At 35.6% G+C, this 22,182-nt stretch overlaps 1 protein-coding gene across 2 annotated transcripts; it reads right to left on the bottom strand.

The window, feature by feature from the left end:
• Positions 1-225: 225 nt before the first annotated feature.
• On the bottom strand, positions 226-21,682 carry Acn (apoptotic chromatin condensation inducer acinus). 2 transcript variants are annotated; one of them, XR_002543157.2, is made up of 14 exons: positions 21,510-21,682; positions 16,835-17,256; positions 15,322-15,494; positions 12,281-13,723; positions 11,904-12,012; positions 10,620-10,650; positions 8,997-9,109; positions 7,180-7,423; positions 6,466-6,686; positions 5,506-5,835; positions 4,622-4,781; positions 3,809-3,921; positions 2,247-2,618; positions 226-1,726 (listed from the first exon to the last, which is right to left on the bottom strand). XR_002543157.2 is itself a non-coding variant. In XM_022064445.2 (13 exons), exons 2-13 carry the CDS (start codon positions 17,234-17,236, stop codon positions 2,439-2,441), a joined length of 3,519 nt encoding a protein of 1,172 aa, XP_021920137.1. In that variant the 5' UTR covers positions 17,237-17,256; positions 21,510-21,682; the 3' UTR covers positions 226-2,438. The 2 variants fall into 2 exon arrangements, 1 of the variants encoding a protein (XP_021920137.1); XM_022064445.2 differs by having other exon boundaries at positions 226-2,618.
• Between the last annotated feature and the right edge of the window lie 500 nt (positions 21,683-22,182).

The raw sequence follows: 22,182 nt of genomic DNA, 5'->3' as shown, positions 1-22,182 counted from the left end.
AACAATTAATGTAATAACATGTAGCAGTGACGAGAAACACTCGCAGCTCCGTTACTAGTGGCACTGAAACTGATTCGCCTGTGACTCACGGGAAGAACATGCACCTGTCCTGCCAACGTCAACAGATCGTCAGCCAACCGCGTGGCACGGGCACACCCCAAAAGACATAAATTGTAGACTCGGTACAATTATATATACATCCATCAGCAACATCAAAAAAGCCTCAATATTTAAATAAATTTATTGTGAAAACACTGTTCATTTTAGCTTTACACAGTCATATGTTAACATCAATACTACAGTAGTATAATGCTTTCATTTACATCAGTTTCTTTTTATGTTTTTGTTTCTTTCAGTCAGGACAAGTTTTTATTTCTATTTTCAAATTTGGACCTTTTAAATGTAACTTATCGTGGAGTTTCACAAAGTCAAAGTCCAGCCATGATAGCAACCATATAATTCATATTACTAATCAAGCAGAGATTACAGAATGTGTACAAAATTATGCATTATAGAAGTCACAGAAATGTGAAGCATCAACAGCATATTTGAAGCACATTCAAGGTACACCACAAACATAGAATTACAGGTTTTTATCTGCATATTCCTCTAGTTTGCTACCTTGACTTGTTCTGCACAGATAGAATTGCACTAGTAATATCAAAGCCTGAGGTGTAAGATTAATGGAACACGACAAGCAGTAAAATACACAATGTGTGTGTGTGTGCGTGTGGTACATATGCACATACTCGTTTACTGTTTGTGTAAGAGACACAGAGAATTCCCAAGTCTTTCATGGCTTTCTCAGCATCTGGACCCACTCAGTCCATTAGAATGCACCTGGAAATAAGACACCACTGCTAGGCATGCTGCTGTCAAACAAGCGACGAAGTAAATTTGCACTGTATGTCCCAACTCTTGTGCAATTTATTCACACCCTTGCACTATATAATGGCAGCTAAAATTTTGTAATGTCATTACTAGTTGGACTCTGTAAATGAGCAAAATTACAGGTTAGGTTTCAACCCGACAAACAGGATTATTCCCTTTTGATAACTGAAAGCCAAAGGGTGCACAAGTTTCCATGTAATGACTATAAACTAACAATGACAAAATGTCATCACTACCCTTCTATTTTCAATGCTGTTGTACTTCCTGACTAAAATGAGGTAGCAAAATAAAAACTGAAATTTGGGTGTAGTAACACAATTCTATTGAAATGCACTGTAAATCTACATTGCTCAAAATAAAAGACAGATTACATGTACTTGATCATAAGCATAAATTTCACAGGGTGTACATTCTCTAATATGCACAAACGCCAACTGTTCTTTAGGTACACTTGGTTATGATTGAAGGTCTTCATCTTCTCTGATGATTCAACAGCAATTTATGCAAATGATTCTTCTGACATTACTTTGCAATGTTGCAGTTCTCATAAACAGGATGACAACAGTACATACTTAATCTCTTTGCTGCACACCAATCAATAGTAAATGTTCTTGAAACACCTTCACTGTCAACGAGAAATACCCAAGATGTCGCTGAGTGATCATGTCCTCTGCAGCCACTACCCCAAGTTCATGGACATTACTGTAGAATCCTTCACAAATTTCTTGTATATGTTGATCCTTGGTTATGGAGATCGCTCATGTTTAATACCTCCCTTGGTTTTGTATTGTTCGATCCCCCCAAGCCCTGTGCACCAGGATGCCTGTTGTACTGCCTGATGAGATAAAAATCATCTGCATCATCAGAACTGAAAAACTCATTTTTCTGCTCTGCTGAACCTGGAAAGAAAATGCTTTATCTCCTGCAATGCAAAATTGGAAAAGGATTCAAAGATGTCAAAGGATCAATCTTAAATGGGAAAGATAAAATCTTATGAAAAAACATGAAACTACTAATGTGATTTAGTATGGAAGTTAGCATGCAAAGTGGGTGTTTTAAATGGAAAAGGAACTACTTATACCAACCTGTCGTAATGGATTAACTAATTTCATATGTACCAACAAGCTATGTGCAATCTCAAGGTAATAGCTGTAATACGCGGCTTCCAGATGAACGGTTATCTCTATTAACTCAATATTCATAAAATCGTATGTAACTGCACAAAGTTACAAACAAATTTTATAACTACCAAAAGCAATTTAATTTTGACAACTCTGCTGTGAAAATGTGATTAAATAAAGAAAATGACCAAACAGGTCATGTAAGATAAAAGTAAATTTCACATAAGAACCGACCATTTTGCAAAAACTGCCGAGCATGAGCTGACGTAACTGACTCCTTGGCAGTTATAATTCCGAATATGCCAAGGGGATGGTATCAAGTTCCAAGACGGCTCGGTAGATCTAGTCGCACGCCTCTCGTCACTCCCATGTTGCATCATGCAACTAACTCTTCATATGACTATTCAAGTACTTTCTATCACTGAATTATTTCTTAGGACTGCCACTAGCAGTCCTTCTTCTTCGTTTATCCCTCTCTCCTGTTCGCCTCTGTTGGCGTTGCTGAGCTCTAACGCGTTGACGTTCTCTCTCTGCCTTCCTCATCTCAGCCATTCTGCGCTCATGTTCAGCCATATGCCTACGGCGCATCTCTTCCTTCACAACAATCTGAAATACAGTGTAAACAATAAAATATGAATGGTGTACATTAAAAGCTTGCATAAACTAGTTTAGAATGATGTGACTAATAGCATGCACAAAATACAAGTGAAATATCATTCCAAAGATGTTCAACTTGCACAAGGAAATTTGAACTTGTAAGATCTGGTGTTTTCTTGGCAGTGAGTCCAAAGATGGCTGTCTTCAAGGCAGCAAGGACCTCTGAAACGTTGCTAAACTTCTACCAGACCAAACAGTGAAACAACCTAGAAGACAGCCGTCTTCAAATTTTAATTCCCATAACCTAAAGGTGCCAGCCGCAGTAGCCACGCGGTCTGAGGCATGATCCTCGTGCGCCTGACTGCTGCGACCGTGGGTTCGAGTCCCACTCAAGGCACGGATGTTTGTCCGTGTCCTTTCTCTTCCAGTCTGTTGGATAAAGACTGGCCACGGAAGGCAAGGCGAAACCACAGTGGTATCTTCGCAAGACTAACCCTGTAATGGGGTGGCAACCAATCCGTAGGATTGTAGAATAAAAAAAACTAAAGGTAAACACATTATAAAGAAGAAATTATTTATGATCCAGCAATGTGGTGTATCTATTGTTCAATAGCTCTAAACATAACAGATCAGATCTGTAATAAAAGTATACCACAACCAATGAACAGCGAAAAATTGAAAACACATATGCAAAATCTGTGTACTCTGAACCAGAACACACCTTTCCAGGAAGTGACAAATATAAAGAATGTACACCATTTCTTACAGTAAGACTTCACTAATTCAGGCCATCTGTAATGTAGACTGTCTGATTTTTCTGTAGTTTATTTAGGCATAATAGACTTTCCTCAGTTGAGAATTTAATAATACATTTGCTAGTTTTTATGAATTATAACTTGGAAATATTTACATATAATTATGTTATACAATTCAGGCTTTTCACAAATTCAGACTACCCATTCCCTACAACTCTGAATTATTCAAGTTTTTACTGTGTTGTGGTGTCAAAATTCTGCATGTCAAATATTCAATACATGGTTGCATGAACAACATTCTGCAATAAATTATTAAAAATTTTATACTAAAAATTAATCACAGTACATAAAAAAGATCTGCTAGCAAATTGATTCAGGCTTTCATAGGAAATTACTTAATTTCTACCGACATAATGTTTTATGTGAACAAAACAACTAAAATACCTGTTCGGCAGTGAGAGGTAGCCAGTAAATGCAGGGAGTGGATTTAGTCTTTCTAAATAAATCATCCAAGAGTTTTGCAGGAGCATCTTCTTCCTTCTTTTTTTGTTTCCGAGCTGGACAAGGTGAAGAAATATATTAATTCATAATTGATAGATGTAGCATGTCAGTATTAAATCACCAAGTTTTAAGTAAATTAACCTTCCAATCGCTATGTATAGTCGGCGCAGTAGTTTTTGACCGGTGGAAAAGCTAGCGGACGGGCCTACTCTGTGTACCTAAAGCGGCACGGTCAGTGTATTTCTCTTGTTTGGGGTTCAGTCCGATAAGCTCCTTGGTGCAGTCAGCATTATACTATCGCACAAATGACTCGCTCCTAGCCTTCCGGTTGAAAATTCCACCGGCCAAAAACTACTGCGCCGACTATATCATGAAAGACAAAAAATCATTTTCTCTATCATGTCACCACTGTGTGCTTTTCTGGAACAACACATAAGTTATATCACTTATGTGATTTACTTCCTTGTGTATCTCCATTTTATTGCATTCCAGCTTAAGTGCTATCCAGTACAGACTAAATAAAATCTTTCATCTTACATTTCAAGATTCAGATAAAAGAAACTTAACTACAAGCATGCATTTCCTTATTGTTTCCTTTAAAATCGCAACAATATTATTTTCATTAATGCAACAAACTAACAGCTTAGAATACACAGTTTGGATTACACAAATCTAATTCCAGATGACAGAGAACATGAATTTGATATTCTTTATTAAGAACATGCTGTAACACGTAAGGGCTGCAAGATGTATTACCAGGTACATTATGAGGGGAAGGGCTTCTGCTATGGCGAGTTTTCTCTCTCCGCACTCTTCTTTCTCGTTCTTTGTTTTTCTCTTCATGCTTTGGTTCTTTCTCAGCAGGTGACAACTGACCTATTTTACCCAAGTCCCATTCTCTGACACTCGCCGACATCTAGAAAAGACAAATATCATAAACATAAATGTTCTAAACTTTAAACTTATGAAAATCTTCAATATTAAATCAAGGATAATTTACACAAATGTTAAAATCTTTCAACGTAACATATAGAAAACTATGTTCTGGTTCATTAATAAAAAAATGGAAACTGGTGCTGGTAGCCTGTCATGTTTTCAAATAAATGGACATCAAGTGGGGCCACATGCTAAACTCATTCTAATATGAAGATAAGTCCAATGTTAGAATGAGTCTTGACAGCTTCAAAAGTACAATAAACTAATCTGGGCTTGGAAAGGTTTGCACGTTCAAGGAATATCAAAGAGCCGTATGGGATCTCAAACAAAAAGCAATTATGATAATTTAAATATAGTTTGTTTACAGTTACTGTAAAATTAAAAAAGATGCTTATTTCCTTGAAAATGGTCCATCAACAAAAAAATTTAGACACAGGCAGTTGGACAGAAATTATAAAAAAATATTTAAAAATATCTTTTGTGATTAAATTAATCAACATGAAAAAATATCCTTTTAATAAAGTAAACAGCACAAAACTGTTTTCTTTCAATGTGATTTCACTGTACTGAAATAGCAAACCAATGACAGACTTCCGAGTGCATATGTATTTAACTGGTTCTTCTCCTTACCTAGGAATTAAGCCAATAAACTTCCACCTACTTCTCCACTTTCAAATTAATGAAAATGTAATAACTAGGTATACCTTCACATTCCTATTTCGTTCAAGTGCTTCCATGGGAGGAATGACATGATGAGGTCTTTCCTTCATCCGTGCCCTTTCTCGCTCCTGCTCCCTCAATTCCCACTCTCTCTCCTTCTCCCTGACTTGCTCAGCAACCCAACCTTCGACAGTCCGCTCCACTTTAAGTGGCTCTGTTTTTCTTGGTATCTGGTCCTCTTCAGTCAGTGCTTGTGCCAAGTCCATGTCTTCTTTCTTGCCAAAATCGACACAAAGTTGTTTTGGATTTGACACAGGCCATCGAACTCCATGAAGGGCATGCCTGGTCTCTCGTGCTTCAGTTTCTGTTTCATACTGAAAAGCCAAGGTACAATGTAAAAGCAACAAACTAAAGTGCTATCTCAAACAAAACATGTCTGCATCTAATGCCTCCACGTATGTTGTACATTGAACTTCTTGATCCCTAGGTAAGGGCAGAGAATAACTTCTGGGATAGGAGAAACCATGTTGCACATGTGTGTGCGAGTTGGATTACTACTCAATGTCATGCATTGGGGTCTAGCAATATCACAAAGTATGTCAGTCTTTTTGTGTACCATAATCTCAGTGACCCACTATTATGACTGCTCCTGGCCTGACAGCTACTGGTAGCATATTCATCCATTGAATTTGTAAGGTGTTTAACAGCTAATAAAGTTAGCTGATGTAGTAATTTCACTGGTCTTGACCTATTTTCATAGACATAACAGGAACTTGAACTCAAGTATAACTACAAGCAGATGAAGCAGGCATTTACTGCGAAGAATTCTACACCTATACTGAACAAGATTCAGTATTAATAATAATAAAATTAATGCATATAAGCTAAGAATGCTAGTCTTAAAAGTGCAATATTTAATGTGAATATGTAAATACAATGATGTGCAACTAGGAATTAATATTACAGATTCATAGTCTTGTGAAATTTCAGCAATCGAAACATACCTGAACATAGCACTTTGACTTGATTTTATCTATCCAGAATCCACCTTCAACAATATTGCCAGTACGAGCCAAAAGTTCCTTGAGCTGATTAACAGTGAAAGGACGCACCAAGTTTGAAATAAACAAAACATTTGATGCTTTATGTCTTGGTGGACTTGGTGAGTTTTGCAGTGTCCTTGCATCATCCGACACAATTGATATCTTGCGGGTGACAACTTTACCTGAAATTAAATCTCGTGTTAATTTTACCAAAGGAAAATTGACATAAATGGTGGCTTTTCTGAGTCATTCTTCCTCAGTGTCACCCTCCTCCCACTTGAGGCTGAATTTAGAAGCCTGTTGAGAACAAGAATTAAATAAGACAAATTCAAGAGGAAAGATTGTGTAGTTCTGCAAAGTGACCACCTACAAATGTCAATATTCATGGATGATGATTATGCTGAAAGGTTTGATGACATTTCACTCCACCATAAACTTCCTATTAATAAAAGATGATGAAGCAAATATAACAATAACCATATTGGTAACCCTACAAGCTGTATCTGAGGATGATCACAAAATTATGAGTAATAAAACCCATAATTCATTATAATTATCTTCCAACAAAAAGTATGTCTTCAGGGAAGATGCTGTCTCCTTAAAAAGAAAAACAGGATAGCAAAATAAAAAAATGTTAAAACATACAACAGAAATAAAAAAATCATGAGTTGTTACCTCTATGATCATCAGTTAGAGCCACATTGATCTTATGAGCTTCTGAAACAGACAAGGGAGCCATACATCTTTTATCCAATACAATTTCTTGAGTATCTCTATCCTTGTCTTTATTTTTTGACTTCTCCCTTTTATCACTTTCATCTCTCTCATGCTCTTCAGATTCTCTTTCTCGCCTATCTTCCTCCTCCTGAGATAACTGCACCTCATTTACAGGAACTGGCTTTGCTCCTGGAATTAAGTTCTGAAACATTAAACAAAGATTAATAAATAAAGAATTACATAAAATCTGTGCTGTACACTCAAACTTTCAAATGCTAACCTTGCCATAATGAGATGTGATAACTCAGTCAGTGAAGTAATACATAGACAATGGATGACTGGGATTCAATTCACAGCAGAGGTAAGAATTTACATTTCTACCACAACCACCTCAACAGCTATGAGCTCACACAGCATCCTATTCAGTGGATATACGGAGCTCATTCCTAAGTGGTACAACAAACTGAGTGTGAAACCAATCACTTCTAGTGCCCAGGTCTAAACACTATATGCTTCACCTCCACATTCCTATGGAATGGCTGTTAGATATAGACGCAATGTTGTTTTTCTGAATTCTGCCACAGACATGCCTTTGAAAAAATTCCCCAATTTCAGATTCATACATAATTTTCCCTGTTCATGGAGGCAAAAATTATTTCCAGCAGTGGTGAAAAATATTGTTTCATACCTGAACAATTTAAATACATAAAATTAAATTAAAATAGAAACAATTAAATAACCTTTTGAAGATGCTATGGAGAACACCTATATTCAATATTAACTTTGTGGAGCATTTAAAGGGACAGCATAACTGAAATGGATAGATTACATTTTTCTAGTTCTTGCTTAACCTTCGAAAGCTTTTTATGACCTCCACAAACAGTTACCCATGCTCTTCCCTTAGACTGGAATTTAATTATTTTTTATGTACCATTAAATGGAAAAATTTGTGAATGATATATTGGAAAGGCTGAAGAAGGAAGCAGTGTGGCTTACTTCCAGGTACTAATTAAAGTGTCTAAATGGAATTACTAAAAAAACACAAGAATTCTCAATCTGCCCTCCAGATACATATTTTAATGTGAGACTTGCCAAATATGAAGTAGGAGTGTTATCTTCTTTAATACAAAGTCAAATATGCGAACATACAAAGTCAATAAATGGCCAAATTATGACAAAGCTGGTTTGTGATATATAATATGAGGTACATAATGCAATTCAATGCACTTTTAGAAACAATGAACTGAATTAATGTATCCGTTTTTGCTTCTTCTACTACACCATGCCTCAATTGTTGTGATAATATCATCAGTGTTCTTGGTTCTTTTTCAGAGACATTTAAAGTATATTGTTCTTCAGAACCAAAGTTAAAAAGTAACTATATATTCCACCTGCCTTAGTAGTGGTGCTCACATCACCCTGATCGGCAATGATATAACAAGAGTGGCAGGGTTCTGGGTTGCAGCCCCATCACTAAGCCATGATAAATGCAGCTAATGGTGGGATATAGTCCCCCCAGCTAGATGAGATACTACAATAGGCAGCTAGGGAGTCTGACTCCTCTGCCATAATGCAAACATTTCTGAGCTAGGAATTTCTAAAAAGAAAAAAAAGGACAAACCTAAAAATTACTATCCTCAACACTGTTTCTAGATGTCATGGCAACCTTCCATCCACAATTAGTAAAGCCCTGCTGACATGTATATTTCATGAACAGTGAAGAGACTAAATAGGGACTTCTATGCATAATGATCAAATGATGGGCACTGTTATACCTTCAGGGAGTCTGTTGATATAGACAGTACTGGCTTCTTCCCAGCTCTGCTTGTTTTGCCAGCTCCCCATCTGCGCCTACGGGTTAAATTTTGAGATGGTTCCTGAGATGTCCCTGTAATTGTTGAAGAGTTACATCAATAACCATTCAGGTACTAGGTGCATACCAAAATTATACATACAGTCAAACCCCAATACAACACCCCTCCATCACCCCGGTGAAGCACCAACTCTGCTAGCAGCCACCCACCTTCTGTGGCAGGAACTGCATTCCTCAGCTAAGGAGCTAACAGCAAATGCCACAAGAATTATTCACACATTACAATTGTTGTCTATCACTGTGTTAAGTACTGGTTATTATTGTGTGTGTGGATATGGTTCAACATATTGTTAAACTGTTTCTCTCTGCACAAATCATATGTGAAATACAATTCTGCTTGAAAGTGTCTCAGAAAATTTCATCACAAATTCAAAGCACAACAGGCACCCATAAAATTATTAAATGTCAGGCCTACTGGGTTACTTATGAATAAGAAACCTGCTAAAAATATCATCTGCTTACCAAAGAAAAAGTATACAGAGCAACTGCCCACACTGCAGATGATTTTCAAACAGCTTTGGAAGGGGTGTTTGGTGACAGATTAATATGTCATGGTTTATGGCCAACACATTAACCTGATTTTATATCATCAGACTTTTCTTTATAAGGCAATTAGGACAAAGTCTGCACAATGAACCTCCTAATGGAAAAAGTTAAAGGAAAACATACAAACAGAAATGTTTGATGTTCCTCTGGAAAACCTTCAGGTGAATTTTAACCCATTTAAATGGTACAGTGTGTGTGCATGTAGAGGGACTTCTTTTTCAGTACCTCTTATAAAATAGGTGAGTTGGTTTTACTGTTTTATGGTGCAATACTTGACTCATATTGGGAAAATCTTGTAGTGCTTGGTAGCAAGTCATGCAGTTCCTGCCAGAAGCTGGTAAGAGGTAGCTGTATTCCAGCTTATCAGTGAACACATGAGAAAACAAGTATAGCATACAGAATATTGGAATACCTTAAAGGAAAGAGCTACTTGGTTTATCTGGGTATAGACAGAATGATAAATAAAATAAACCTTAGAGAATGTAAAGGTGTAAACTGACTTGGATCTTGTGGCATGTTTTTGTGAACATTTCTTTCAAAGCAGAATGACTGCTCAAACAAGATCTAATACTGTGGAGTTCATCAATATTATATCGTTTATCAACATTAAATTAACCTTTAACAACCACACATTTTTGCTTACGCAAACTCTAGTTAACCATGTGCTGCACTAGCACACCACTAAACTGTTAACCCCCGATATAAGTCCACTGGCAACCTCTCATAATTTGGGATTTAAGTACCCTATTACTGTACAATAAATGTTACATTACATAATGAACTAGAACCATCCCACTGATATGTAGTAACTTCAAGTTTACACAGTATCCTGTTTAATGGATAAAGGGCAGTGGCATTATAAGTTAAGTGACAAGATCTAAGAATGCATGAAACTTTACATTCATGCTTCCTATCTGCCTTTATGGCATAGCACATAAGGCACATTTACCTTACCATGGAAAGTTTCAAGCTGTTTTACCTGTTTGTTCTGATGTCTTCCGGACATTTTCCTAAAAAGAAATAAGAAAAAGTAAGATACACATGACCTCATATTTTGTATAAGTAATTGTGATATGTTAAGAAACAAAAAAGTTTTATATTAAAAAAGTGCTAGTTTAGTCAGATTCAAAGTGACTTCCTTCAAATCAGAATACCAATGAACAAATCATGGGGGGGGGCTGCTTCCTTCACATTTCTATACTTCCCAATGTAGCACAAAGAGCATAGTTATAATGTGGATGATAATATTGATGACCGATTTTTACTCAAAAAAGTTATTATACTATGTATGCTTTACAGAAAAACAATAATATACAATCTCTTTTGAATATTAGAATCAACATACCTCAGAATCCAATTCCAGTTGCTCTTGGTATGAGTCCCACATGGAATGTTTTAAACATATAGCTGAATAACATACAACTGCACAATTTAAATGACTGTGCAAATACAGCACATGCATTAAAAAAACATGCTGATATTAGGACTATAACTCTCATGTCAGACCCTCACATCAATAGCATACTCCTACACAAACCACTAGTCTGCTAGCAAATATGGATCTCCATACAAAGTATAGCCTTCATCTTTGTTTTCCCATGGAACCTAGTCACACGTCTCATAAAACCACGTTTTTCTTCAAATTAGGCAGATATATTGATCCTTTTATTTAATAGATATCAGGCACAAATAACTGAAATTAATGGAAGGTAGATAATGGTTACCCCCACTTAATGGTACCTGCACCTTGTCGTGGTGATGGGGCTTGAGTACCTCAGTGATCCCAAGAGCTATTCTGGCGGTAGCATAGCTACTGGTAGGGCCTCCCTAGCCAGATTAGGCAAGGGGGAGAGGTCAGGTATCCTGGTCAACCAGGTTGGGGGTTGGTCGCAAGGCTAACAACCTTGCACCGTAAAAAGGAAGATATTTCGAAATCTCAATCAAAGCCTCGGACAGATGGACCTAACAGAGGACTGAATGGAAGAGGAGAATTGAGGAGGCCATGGATCAAATACGGACCGGAGAGCCATAGAAGAAGAAGAAGAGATAATGGTTACATATGGACAAGGTGATTACAAATGACTGAAATTATGACACCAGCAGTACATTTCCATCACTTCCAGCTTCAGACTTAGAAAATTTTAAAAGCTCCATTTCACTTGCACAGTGTACAGTGGATTTAAATGATTCATGAACAGGTCTAATGACTAGTTTTAGTACCTAAATTCAAGTTTCAAACCCAGAAAGTTATTAATAAACATACTTTTTCTTCTTTGATGTGTAAGTGAGTATCACCACCCAATGCATCAACTTCTTTCACTGAGTCTTCAGTACCACCCTTCTCTCCTGCATGTGAATTACTTTGCCTTGAGCTGTAACACAAAAATATCCACAGATATTAATCATTCCATTTCTTAAAAATGAATGCATAAAACTAGTGCATGTAAAGTACAGACATTAACACAAATTCCACAATCCACACAATTCAGTACAAGCCATGATGGCCAGCCCCATATTCAAGCTGAACTTATTTCAACACTGAAAAAACAATCAAGAAAGAGATATTGTTTCTTAATTCAATCACATAAATTGAAGAATTGCACATGCCTTGATAATTTCATAATCTATGACAGAACTTACAAAGATCTCCTGAGTGAAATTTTCTCCCTTTGATGCTGAGGAGTCTGAGACCTCCTACGAGTGTGCCGGCCATATTGTCTATCAGAACTAGTGCTCCTGTTGTTCTCCCTCTTCATATTATGTTTATCCGAATGTTCATTGTCCTGAATCCTACTCCGATGATTAGACTCCCTATCACCCCTTCGATGTGTCTGCTTCCCAGGACTGGAGCTGAAGCTACAGCTACTATTTGATTCTCTGCTTTGTCTACGTTTCTTCATTTCATTTCTTGGTCTCTCCTCAGATGAGTCACGAGACCGGGACCTTTCTTCCAGGAAAACACGTTTTATTGGAGTTTGTTTGTTTGATCTGTCCTTTGACAAATCTTTAGTGCCCTCTTTTGAATGTGTGTCATTAACTTTTACCTCTGATTTTGACACTTCAGCAGCATTTTCCTCTGATGATTCTCGAACCTGTCCCTCTTCTAGAGGATCTGCAACTTTATGAGCAACTAACCTCTCTTCAAATGAATCAATCTTTTCAGCAACTTCTTGTGGTTCTTCTGTTCTACCTTCCAAAGAATTTTTTGATTTCTGTCTTTCCTCAGATGTACTATTTTCTACCACTTCTTCTATGGATATTCCATCCCCTTCAGTTGAAGCACAAGTGAAATCTTGTTCCTGTTCTGCACAAGCCATGTTTTTATCTTCTTCAGCATCATGAACTTCTGACTTCTGAACTATTACTTCATTATCTTCCACTACTGTTTTTGAGGAATCCTCAACATTTTGTAACTCCTCCTGAGACCCTGTTTCTGCTGCATTGTGAAGGTCCAGTTTTCCTTCTTCTTCTTCCTTCTGTAGTTCCTTGGGTGCAACATGATCCAACTGCTTTCCTTTGCAAGACTCTTCCACTTCCATTTCTTTTTGTTCCATTACACATTCTTCTGATCGTGTTTCACCACTTGATATATCTTCTTTAGAGTTCTCATGTTGCACTGTCCTATCACATAATTTCTGGGCTGTGTGATGCTCTCCAGAAGTCTCAGATGAAATATCACCTTTAAATTCAGATGATGTTTGAAATGGTGTAACTTCTTTAACATCAGAGTCTTGGACATTTAGTTCACTTTCTCTTGATTCTTGATCTACTATTTCATTAACTACCTCAGCCTGATCCTGATTTTGTAACCTTGTTTGCTGCCCCTCTTCAGACAAATCTTGACAAAGATGTTGTGATGCCTCCTCCAACAAATCTGCCTGTTCAGTACATTCTCTCAATGACAGCTTTTCATCATCCTGTAATGGTATCTGTTTTGTACATTCAGTTGACGATTCCTGCAAATTTTGCTTTCCTTCTGATGATTCTGACATTTTCTTGTCATCTTCTCCATGATCATCATCTGCTTCTTCACATTCTTGAATGTCTGATTTATCTTTGTGACTGCTTGACATTCTACTCAATCTGCAATAACACATTACAATGAGAAAGGTGAACAAAATGTAAACAGAAAATAAATGTTAAGATAAAGATCCATAACTTCATTACTGTAACCTGGCCATAATTTGAACACATTCTATATACGATGCAACGTAAACAGTAAATCCTTAATATGATATTGCTCTGTATTAACACTTTATTTCATAATATAGTGGATAAACGTTTGAGAGACAGCCTTAGACAAAGTAGTTAAATGTTATGGTTATTTATGTAAAATATTAAAATTACTCAATTCTCAAGAAAGTTAATCATTTATAAATCTTCAAGGTTCAGTTATTTTGGCTGATAAACAAGTGGGTCCAATATATCTCCCAATATTTAACCAGTCCAGTATTGCACATTCAAACAAAATAAATGGACAAGTCAGGGTGCCACATGTCAAAATACATAGAAAATGTTACAGCAGTTACAGCAATTAACAGTAAAATCTCAGTACAACAAAGTTCTATAGACTGAAATTATATTCATAATATAAAATTTTGATTTATACAAGTAAAAAGCAAAATACAATAATGTAAGATTTGCTCCATTTATAAAGCTTATTGCATTTATGTAGAATAAATGGCACATCACATATTCACAATGATATTCATGAGTATAAAAACATTCATCCCACTATTACAACATAAACTAGAATGAACCATCTAATATTTACATGATTATGTAAATTAAAATTATCCTTTACCACCTATCCATCAAGACTTATGCACAGTCCAGATGGCCATGCATTGCAGCAGCACACTAGTAAACCAATTAAACCCAGAGATAAAACCTGTGCTCTAGCCCCATATTATGGGGTTTTAAATCCCCTATTACAATATGATAAAGGTTATTATGTGTTCTCTGCACAAGCACACATGCATGAAGAATTTCAATGCCATGTCATATCATGCCAATTAGGGATAAAAGGAAATAAATTCTCACTTGTCATTTCATATCATGCCATCCACATATAGCTGTTCACTGCCTGATATGCCATTTTCATTAACACATTCTTGACTATCACAAATGTCATTATCACTGCCATTAGATTCTACTTCTGGAAGATTTTCATCCACACAATCAAAAACTGACAGAATATTGTTACCACTAATCACTTTATTCGACACAATATTTTGTAGTAGGGAGACTATGGAAGTTAGGAGATTTTTTTAGATGTGTTATGTTCTATTATCAGAATATGTGTGACTTTTAACAGTTCGCCTAACTGACATCTAGACTAAAACACATGTTGACATTTGTATGCATGTGACACCTAGCACACATCTGACAATGTGAACAAAACAGGTATTGTTTAATTTTTAACCACCACTTGCATTGCTGGTACAGGGTTTGCTCAGGACATGTTAACATATTCTCAATAACACTTTTATGCAATACTTTTAGCATACTAAAATTTCATTGTACTAAGATTTTACTGTATATATTCAATAATTAAAACTCAAAATCTCAACCTGCCATAAAATTATGAAAATTCACAGGAAGTTCAAAAAACATTAACATGATAATGGCCTTGCCTTAGAAAAACACAGAGTACATAGAGACAAGTTTTAATTTCATACCTTTTTCGTCTGCGTGGGCTTGGTTCCAAGCTTTCTGATGGTCTCACTATACATAATTTAATTTTTTGTATTTCACCACCACCACCACTACTTCCACTGTCATTGGAACTCTTCACTTGCCACACAGAACTCTTCCCATCCTTTTCTTTATGTCTTAGTTCAGTGCCTTCACACTAAAGTAACACAAAAAATATGCATATATGTATACTAAAGTGCATCAGACATTTGTGATCAACAGAAACATTTAACAGGAATGAAATACATTCAGAAGATGACATGCAGAATTCAGTCCAAAATTTAAACACTACTTCAAAATACACCATGGAAAGAAACTATAAACAAATAAGAAACAAAACTTGTATTAGCAACAAATATTAAAGAGATGTTAATGTTTTCAATTATCTAGGATATTTTCAATTTTATGAAAGAGAAACAACTCAACTGTAGGATCATAAACCTGATTTTCAAACCATTATTACTTTCAACAACAAAAATTGAAGTGCGTCAAATAACAATAAAATGCAGACCACAAAAGAAGAAAGACCAGTGAAAGAATATACATTGATATGAGTTTGAAAGACTGGCCAGCCAATTTTTTCTGCCACTGTACTGTGCATCAATTAGGTGAAAATAATGGTTAACACCCATGGGTCTTCAGCAAAATGGTTCAAAAACATAAGAAAATGGTACTAATAGTGAAATGAAAGCTACTGTTAATTGAAGTAGATGAGAATGTAGAATGTGCAACAAAATTTAGCCAAAGATTATGGAACAAGGCTTGAGACCTCACCCATAACATGAAGCAAGCAGGCTAACCTTCTCAGAAAGCTTGCCAATGAAGACAACATAATAGAATTACAGGGGGGAAAAATGGGTGTTGGATGCTATATATGGCATATCTGGACATTGTCTTATAAGAACCCAATAACGTAATTGTTGAAGAAATTTTCACTTTGATAGCAATGATGAAATTTTGTACAAAAATTGAATGGAACCACACACTAGCACCGCAGTCGGTAACCAGCCACGATCCAATACAGTACAGTACATCTCCGATCTCTCATAATACTGATACGATATTACTTCTTGGTCCATATACAAAACATTGACATCACTACGAAATACAAACATACTACAACGAATGAAGAAACAATATAAAGGACAAGAACATAATAAGAAAAATGAAAACTAGAAATCATTAAAAATCAGTAAAAAATCAGTAATTCAGTGAAAAGTTTATAACATAACACCTGATGATGGCTATATATAGCCGAAACATGTCGTATATGTTCCACATGTAAATCGAGTACTCGATAAGGAACGTAAAATGATATTTTAATCTTTTAATTATCTTATATTGTGATTGACGGCTAATTTTAATATATTTTTAATACTATTTAAATAAATCACAATATGACGCATCTACAATATCTAATAAATAAATAATTTGAAGAAAAAGAGGATGGCATGTAACTTTCATAAGGAGCTGCAGACACTCATAACTGATACTCACTTTGCCTTCTTCACCTTCCCAGAATGATTTGTCTTCCTTCCAGTCATCATTACTTAGGGAAGCTTCTTCAGTTTTAGAACCTGTTCCATCTGTAATCTGTTTCTTTCTTCGACTAGAAGATAACTTTGGAATTTCATCTTGAACATTCTTTTCCTTGACATCAGTATTATCTTGATCTACTTCTTCCTTGCCTCTTTTATCTTTTTGTTCTTCTTCCGTATCATCCTGACTACTCTTCATTGAAGTATCATTTTCTTCTGTAGCAGATTCATCATGATCAGAAACTGATGATGACCTCTTCCTCCGCCTGGAATGTCTGCGTGATCGCCTCGTTGCTTTCTCTGTCTTTTTTTCTGGGGATGGTTTTTCCTTTTCCTTTGTTCTGTCGCTTTTTCTCCGCATTGTCAAAAGTCAAAGTACCACTGAAAAATAACAGTGACTGGTTGTACTGACATATATTTGAAGTAAAGTAACAAACTGATTACACTTTGGATTTGATGCTTTCAAAAAACCAGTATGTAGCATATTATGGAGGTCATGAACTAAAACTTTTGATTTCCTCAGTCCCTGCAGATAAATGCTGGCACAGGCCATGAAAACACCCTTCCACATTCTTCCCAATTCAATTAATCATCCACAATCACACCCTACCCTTATCAAATCCTATGCCTATAATAATATAAAACACAGTTCAGTAATTAATACTGCTGCCAGAGCATACAAAATCAGTTAGTACTAGTAAACTCTTTACTATACTTACTCACAATTTGGATTCAAATGAACAGTGCCATAACTAAGGTAACATAACAATGACTTAAAGGGACCTTAAATTCAACAAAAATTTGTATGACATCTATTATGAAGGACCTATAGTTCGCGACTGTAATCTTGAGACTTGCGGGTGTAGCCGGACATTTCTGAAGAAAGTCAGTTCAAAAACTTGAATTTTACAAAGAACAATGGGCTGACAGCTCAACCTGGTAGGAATTTCAGTGGAGGTGTTTTGGTTCCCACCACACCCATGCCATAAACTGTTGGCGTCACTAACGGTCAATTTGTGGTCAAGAGCAGTCGCATGTCAGTGTCGTTGTGTATCACTAAAGATTTCAATAAAGTTTTTATAAGTAACTTTTACAAAAATTGTTTCACGTTGAATGCATCAGTATCCTTGAGAGGACCTCATGATTATGCTGACCGAAAGCTAGCTGATAAGAAGAACAGTGGAGGTTCGGCTATACGGGGTGAGGAAGTGGGGTGAAGGAGGAAAGATAGTGCCAGCCTTTAACGATTTGGACTTCCTGCATTCCTTGCAAGTCTCAAGATTACACTTGCGAACAGTACATCTTACAAATGCACTGACAAAACTATTGACAGGTAGTGGTTAACACCATTGCATCATGTTTGGGAGACGCATTTCTATTTCAGCCTAGAGCAGTAGCAGCTCGTGAGTCTGAACAGTGGTAGCGCTGCACAAGGAGAAAAACTCAGAATATTTTTTCAACACATAAAAATATAAATAAATGAAAAGTAAATTTACGTCAGGAGAAAACCCATACATACTCGACGATGTTTCAACTATTTGTAAGTCTGGAAAAGGGCGACCATGATTTATTACATCACTTTTTTCACTCAAAGACAATTTAGAAACATAATTTGCTGTAAATATTATATGATACACTTCCTTTGCTCATTGTCATTATCAGAACAAAAAATAGTCGGCACACAGAATTACTGAACACTCATTAACAATAACCACGAAACAGATTGCAAAACAGAAACCAGTCTAAAACATGTGGTACCGGGCAAGCATGTTTACTATAAGCCGGCTGTGGGGACTGCAGTACATGCCATAAATCTATGACAAGGGACAGCCAGCTTTACTTCCACTCCGAAGAAAGTTGTGCTATGGATTTTTATCAATGAATGTAAAACAGAACTCTGTATAAAGTGCTGAGAATGGCCAAACAGGATTTGGCTTGTTATCATCTGCTGAATGAAAAGTAAAAGCCTGGGAAGCAACTATAGGTGTATGACTTTTTAAAGAAGTCATGGGCAGCAGATACAGCAAATACCGCTAGTGACATTTTTCCACCATCTCTGATGGCCATAAATGCAAAATGCTGCTAAGTTTTTCAACCAACTTAATCTCCTTCTCTACTACAGCAATCACATGCTTGATCAACATTTTCAATGCATGATGATGATCCTACAATGGTTGTCACCTCAACCATCTCCTGATACAGCTCAAAGACTCACCCATCAGATCACCAACCCACCCAATCAGAACAAATAATTATAAATACAACTTATACTAAAATGGCAAACGTTATTAAAATAAGGGATGCACTGTACTGTACTAAACAATCAGTTCAAGTAACAGCATGAAGTATCCGATTCTTTTTATAGCAAATCTCAAACATTTGTAATAATTCATATGGGAAAATTACATTCAATTTACGCACTTTCACCCTGACTTTTTTCTAGAACAAAACTGTCACATAAATCATGGAATACCTGCATATATTTTGAGTTTTAAATCACTTACATATATGAAAAGTCATACATCTCCCCTACTTTCAACCTTAATTAATGCAAAATCAGTTTTAATGTACTGTAATATATACTATGTAATGTGCAACCTAAAAAATGTGCACCTTATACACAAAATTCATGACAATTTCCAGAGTTCTTGTGGTCCCAGAATAAATTTTAGCACTCTGTCTTTTTGGAAGAACAGAGATATGTATATGCCAAACTAGTATGATGATGTCATTACCCATTCCAGAGTTTGCATTTTTTGCTCAAAATCTAAAGCACAGACACGCTCAACATATACTGATTGCAATTACCTTGGTTCAAAGGTTCACAGTAAAAATGTAAACTCACAAAATTTACTACTTCAATAAAAAAAATACTCATTACAGGCAACTCTCAGATTATGAACATTCGATTTACGAACATTCGCTATAATGAACGTCACAATTCATTCAAAATTTCTTAAAGTCGCCAATAGAGTGAGTTCCTTATAAAACGAAATGCCAAACGTATAGTGAACATAATTGTAAGATTTAAATAAATAAACGTTAAAAAATTTATTTATTACAATAATTATCAGAAAATTATATGTAACATATAGACCATTCTATGTTTAGTACATGGTTTTAATGCTTTAAAATGGCTGCTAACATACACAATATGTATCATAAAAGCTCAGGAATGCAAGATACACATATTGAACAAAAACGTATAACGAACATCTTGGAACAGAACTTGTTCGTAAACTGAGAGTTGCCTATACTAAAAACATATAACTTGATACATACCGAAAATTTGGCAACAAGAATTCAAAGTAACTCAAGTACAGCAATTGATAATATTGTTTGCGAATAGCATAAGAATTAGATCACCATCTATTTCCCCATAATAAATAGGTATGATACTCAGTATATTATGTTTAATATTATTTCTGCTGTGGGTAACTTAATACTTTTGAAGCAGAGAAAATGGAAAGTATATAACAAAATAATAATGCAGTTTCAGCTTCCAAAGAGTAAAACATGAAAAACTGATTATAAAGACAATGATACCAACAAAAAGTTTAACTAATTTTTGTACATTTTTCTAAATAAGTATGGGCAAAATGAACAATGACTGCATTATACAAGGAATAAAAATATCTTGCAAACATAAAGGAGTGTATAAATCTACAACAGAAAGAGTAATGACTCAAATACAAGAACATTTTACATTAAGTAGTGTAAAATCCTGAATGTTATAAATGATGATAAAAATACGACAATAAAACAAAAACATGAAACATAATAAAAAGGGAGACATGTAAGATACATTGAATTGAACAGATGCCATCTCTCCTTACAAACAATAAAAAAGTAAACAATCCAGGAACAGTTGATTATGTCTTCAATGATTTTTTCTGACAATTATCAAATGCTTAAATTTACATCAAGTAGGAAGAGAAGATGCTACTACATTTTTAAAATATGCATTTCCTGTAAAATTTCCTGATATTAAAATTATTCCAACCACTGAAACTGAGATGCAAAGTACAATACCTTTCCTCAAATCAAAAAACTTATTACATTATGATAAAACAACAAGAAAAATGTTGAAGCTTTTACAGCTTTATTAATCACAGATTTAGCCGACACTTGCAATCAGTCACTGTAAACCGGAATTTAAATGTCGGTAATGAGACCACAGGACAAGAAAAGTGACAAAACTAGTGTGACAAACTACAGGCCACTCTGACTGTAAACTATTTTTAATGAAGTACATGAGAAGGTTATAAAAAACAATGAAATAGTCATATACATCCTATTGTAATCTGACCAATTCATGGATGCAAGAAATGCAATAAAGCTGTACGTATGCATGTAAAGGCTTGAGTATGGAAGTTACTGAAAAGTATTTTCCTGTTTACAAATTTAATAATATGCAGGAACCACACCACAAGACAAAAAAAATCACTTAGCCTCAGAACAGAAAAGAAGTATTAAATCATCACACATCTTGTTGAACAAGATTTTAACTGAAAAAAACTACACAGGTAAAATTTATTTTTATTTTTACCCATACCAACAATTGCTATAGTCGCTAGTTTTGGCTTTCACCCATTCCAACTACGCTCTTAAAAAATTAAAAACTAGGTACTCACGTTCAACTTGAGTCAATGTCTTGAAAATACAAGACCGGAGTAAAACAAATAAAAGTTCAAACCAAGTTCTTCCAACCAACAGATGTATCAAATTGTACGTAGATTCTGTAACTTGCGAAACCTATCAACAATCCGACATTTTCAACATTTTATACGCGTACACAAATATTTGAGAAACGGTAGACATCAAACAGCACAGATAATCAGATATTCAAAGACAGAGATGAATTACACTGTACTTAAACCAGGGATTTTCTCATCGACACATCATCAATGCTTCTGGCCACAGATTACACAGTAAAAAAAATTAGCTTGGGTCTTCGTCAGCGAGTGCGCGTCAGTAACCAACCCCTAACCGAACCCAACTTAACCAAATTTGACCAGATCTTTCCTATAGCGCGAGATCACTGTGCTTAGTCGTCTGCGAATTCCAGTCACTAACATAACCTGACCTAACGGCAAACTAAACCAACGCAACCAAACTGAACATTAACTACCTCTTTGAAGTTGATCATTGCGATTGTGATGTTATTAATGTGTATACCTTAAAAAGTGAATGCATTTTGTAAAAGTTCCACTTCTCTCAGACAAACACCGATAGAAACCCATGTTCCTTGTACACACACAAAGATAGGTTCAATGAACTCTTCTTCCCCATAATACTGTTTATTAT

The sequence above is a fragment of the Zootermopsis nevadensis genome, unplaced genomic scaffold (assembly GCF_977971745.1).
Source record: "Zootermopsis nevadensis isolate Lab colony 2312 unplaced genomic scaffold, Znev_1.0 Znev_ptg000012l, whole genome shotgun sequence".
Taxonomy (NCBI): Eukaryota; Metazoa; Arthropoda; class Insecta; order Blattodea; family Termopsidae; genus Zootermopsis; species Zootermopsis nevadensis.
Note: the sequence above shows the minus strand (reverse complement) of the source record. Positions and strands in the feature narration are given on the sequence as shown.

Excerpts from the sequence above, each read along its gene's own strand:
- Acn (XM_022064445.2), bottom strand. The coding sequence starts at position 17,236 with ATGCGGAGAAAAAGCGACAGAACAAAGGAAAAGGAAAAACCATCCCCA. Across the intron at positions 12,013-12,280 it reads ATTTCACTCAGGAGATCTTT|CTCAAGGCAAAGTAATTCAC; the intron begins GTAAGTTCTGTC and ends TTTGTGTTACAG. Across the intron at positions 6,687-7,179 it reads TCTAACTGATGATCATAGAG|GTAAAGTTGTCACCCGCAAG; the intron begins GTAACAACTCAT and ends ATTTAATTTCAG.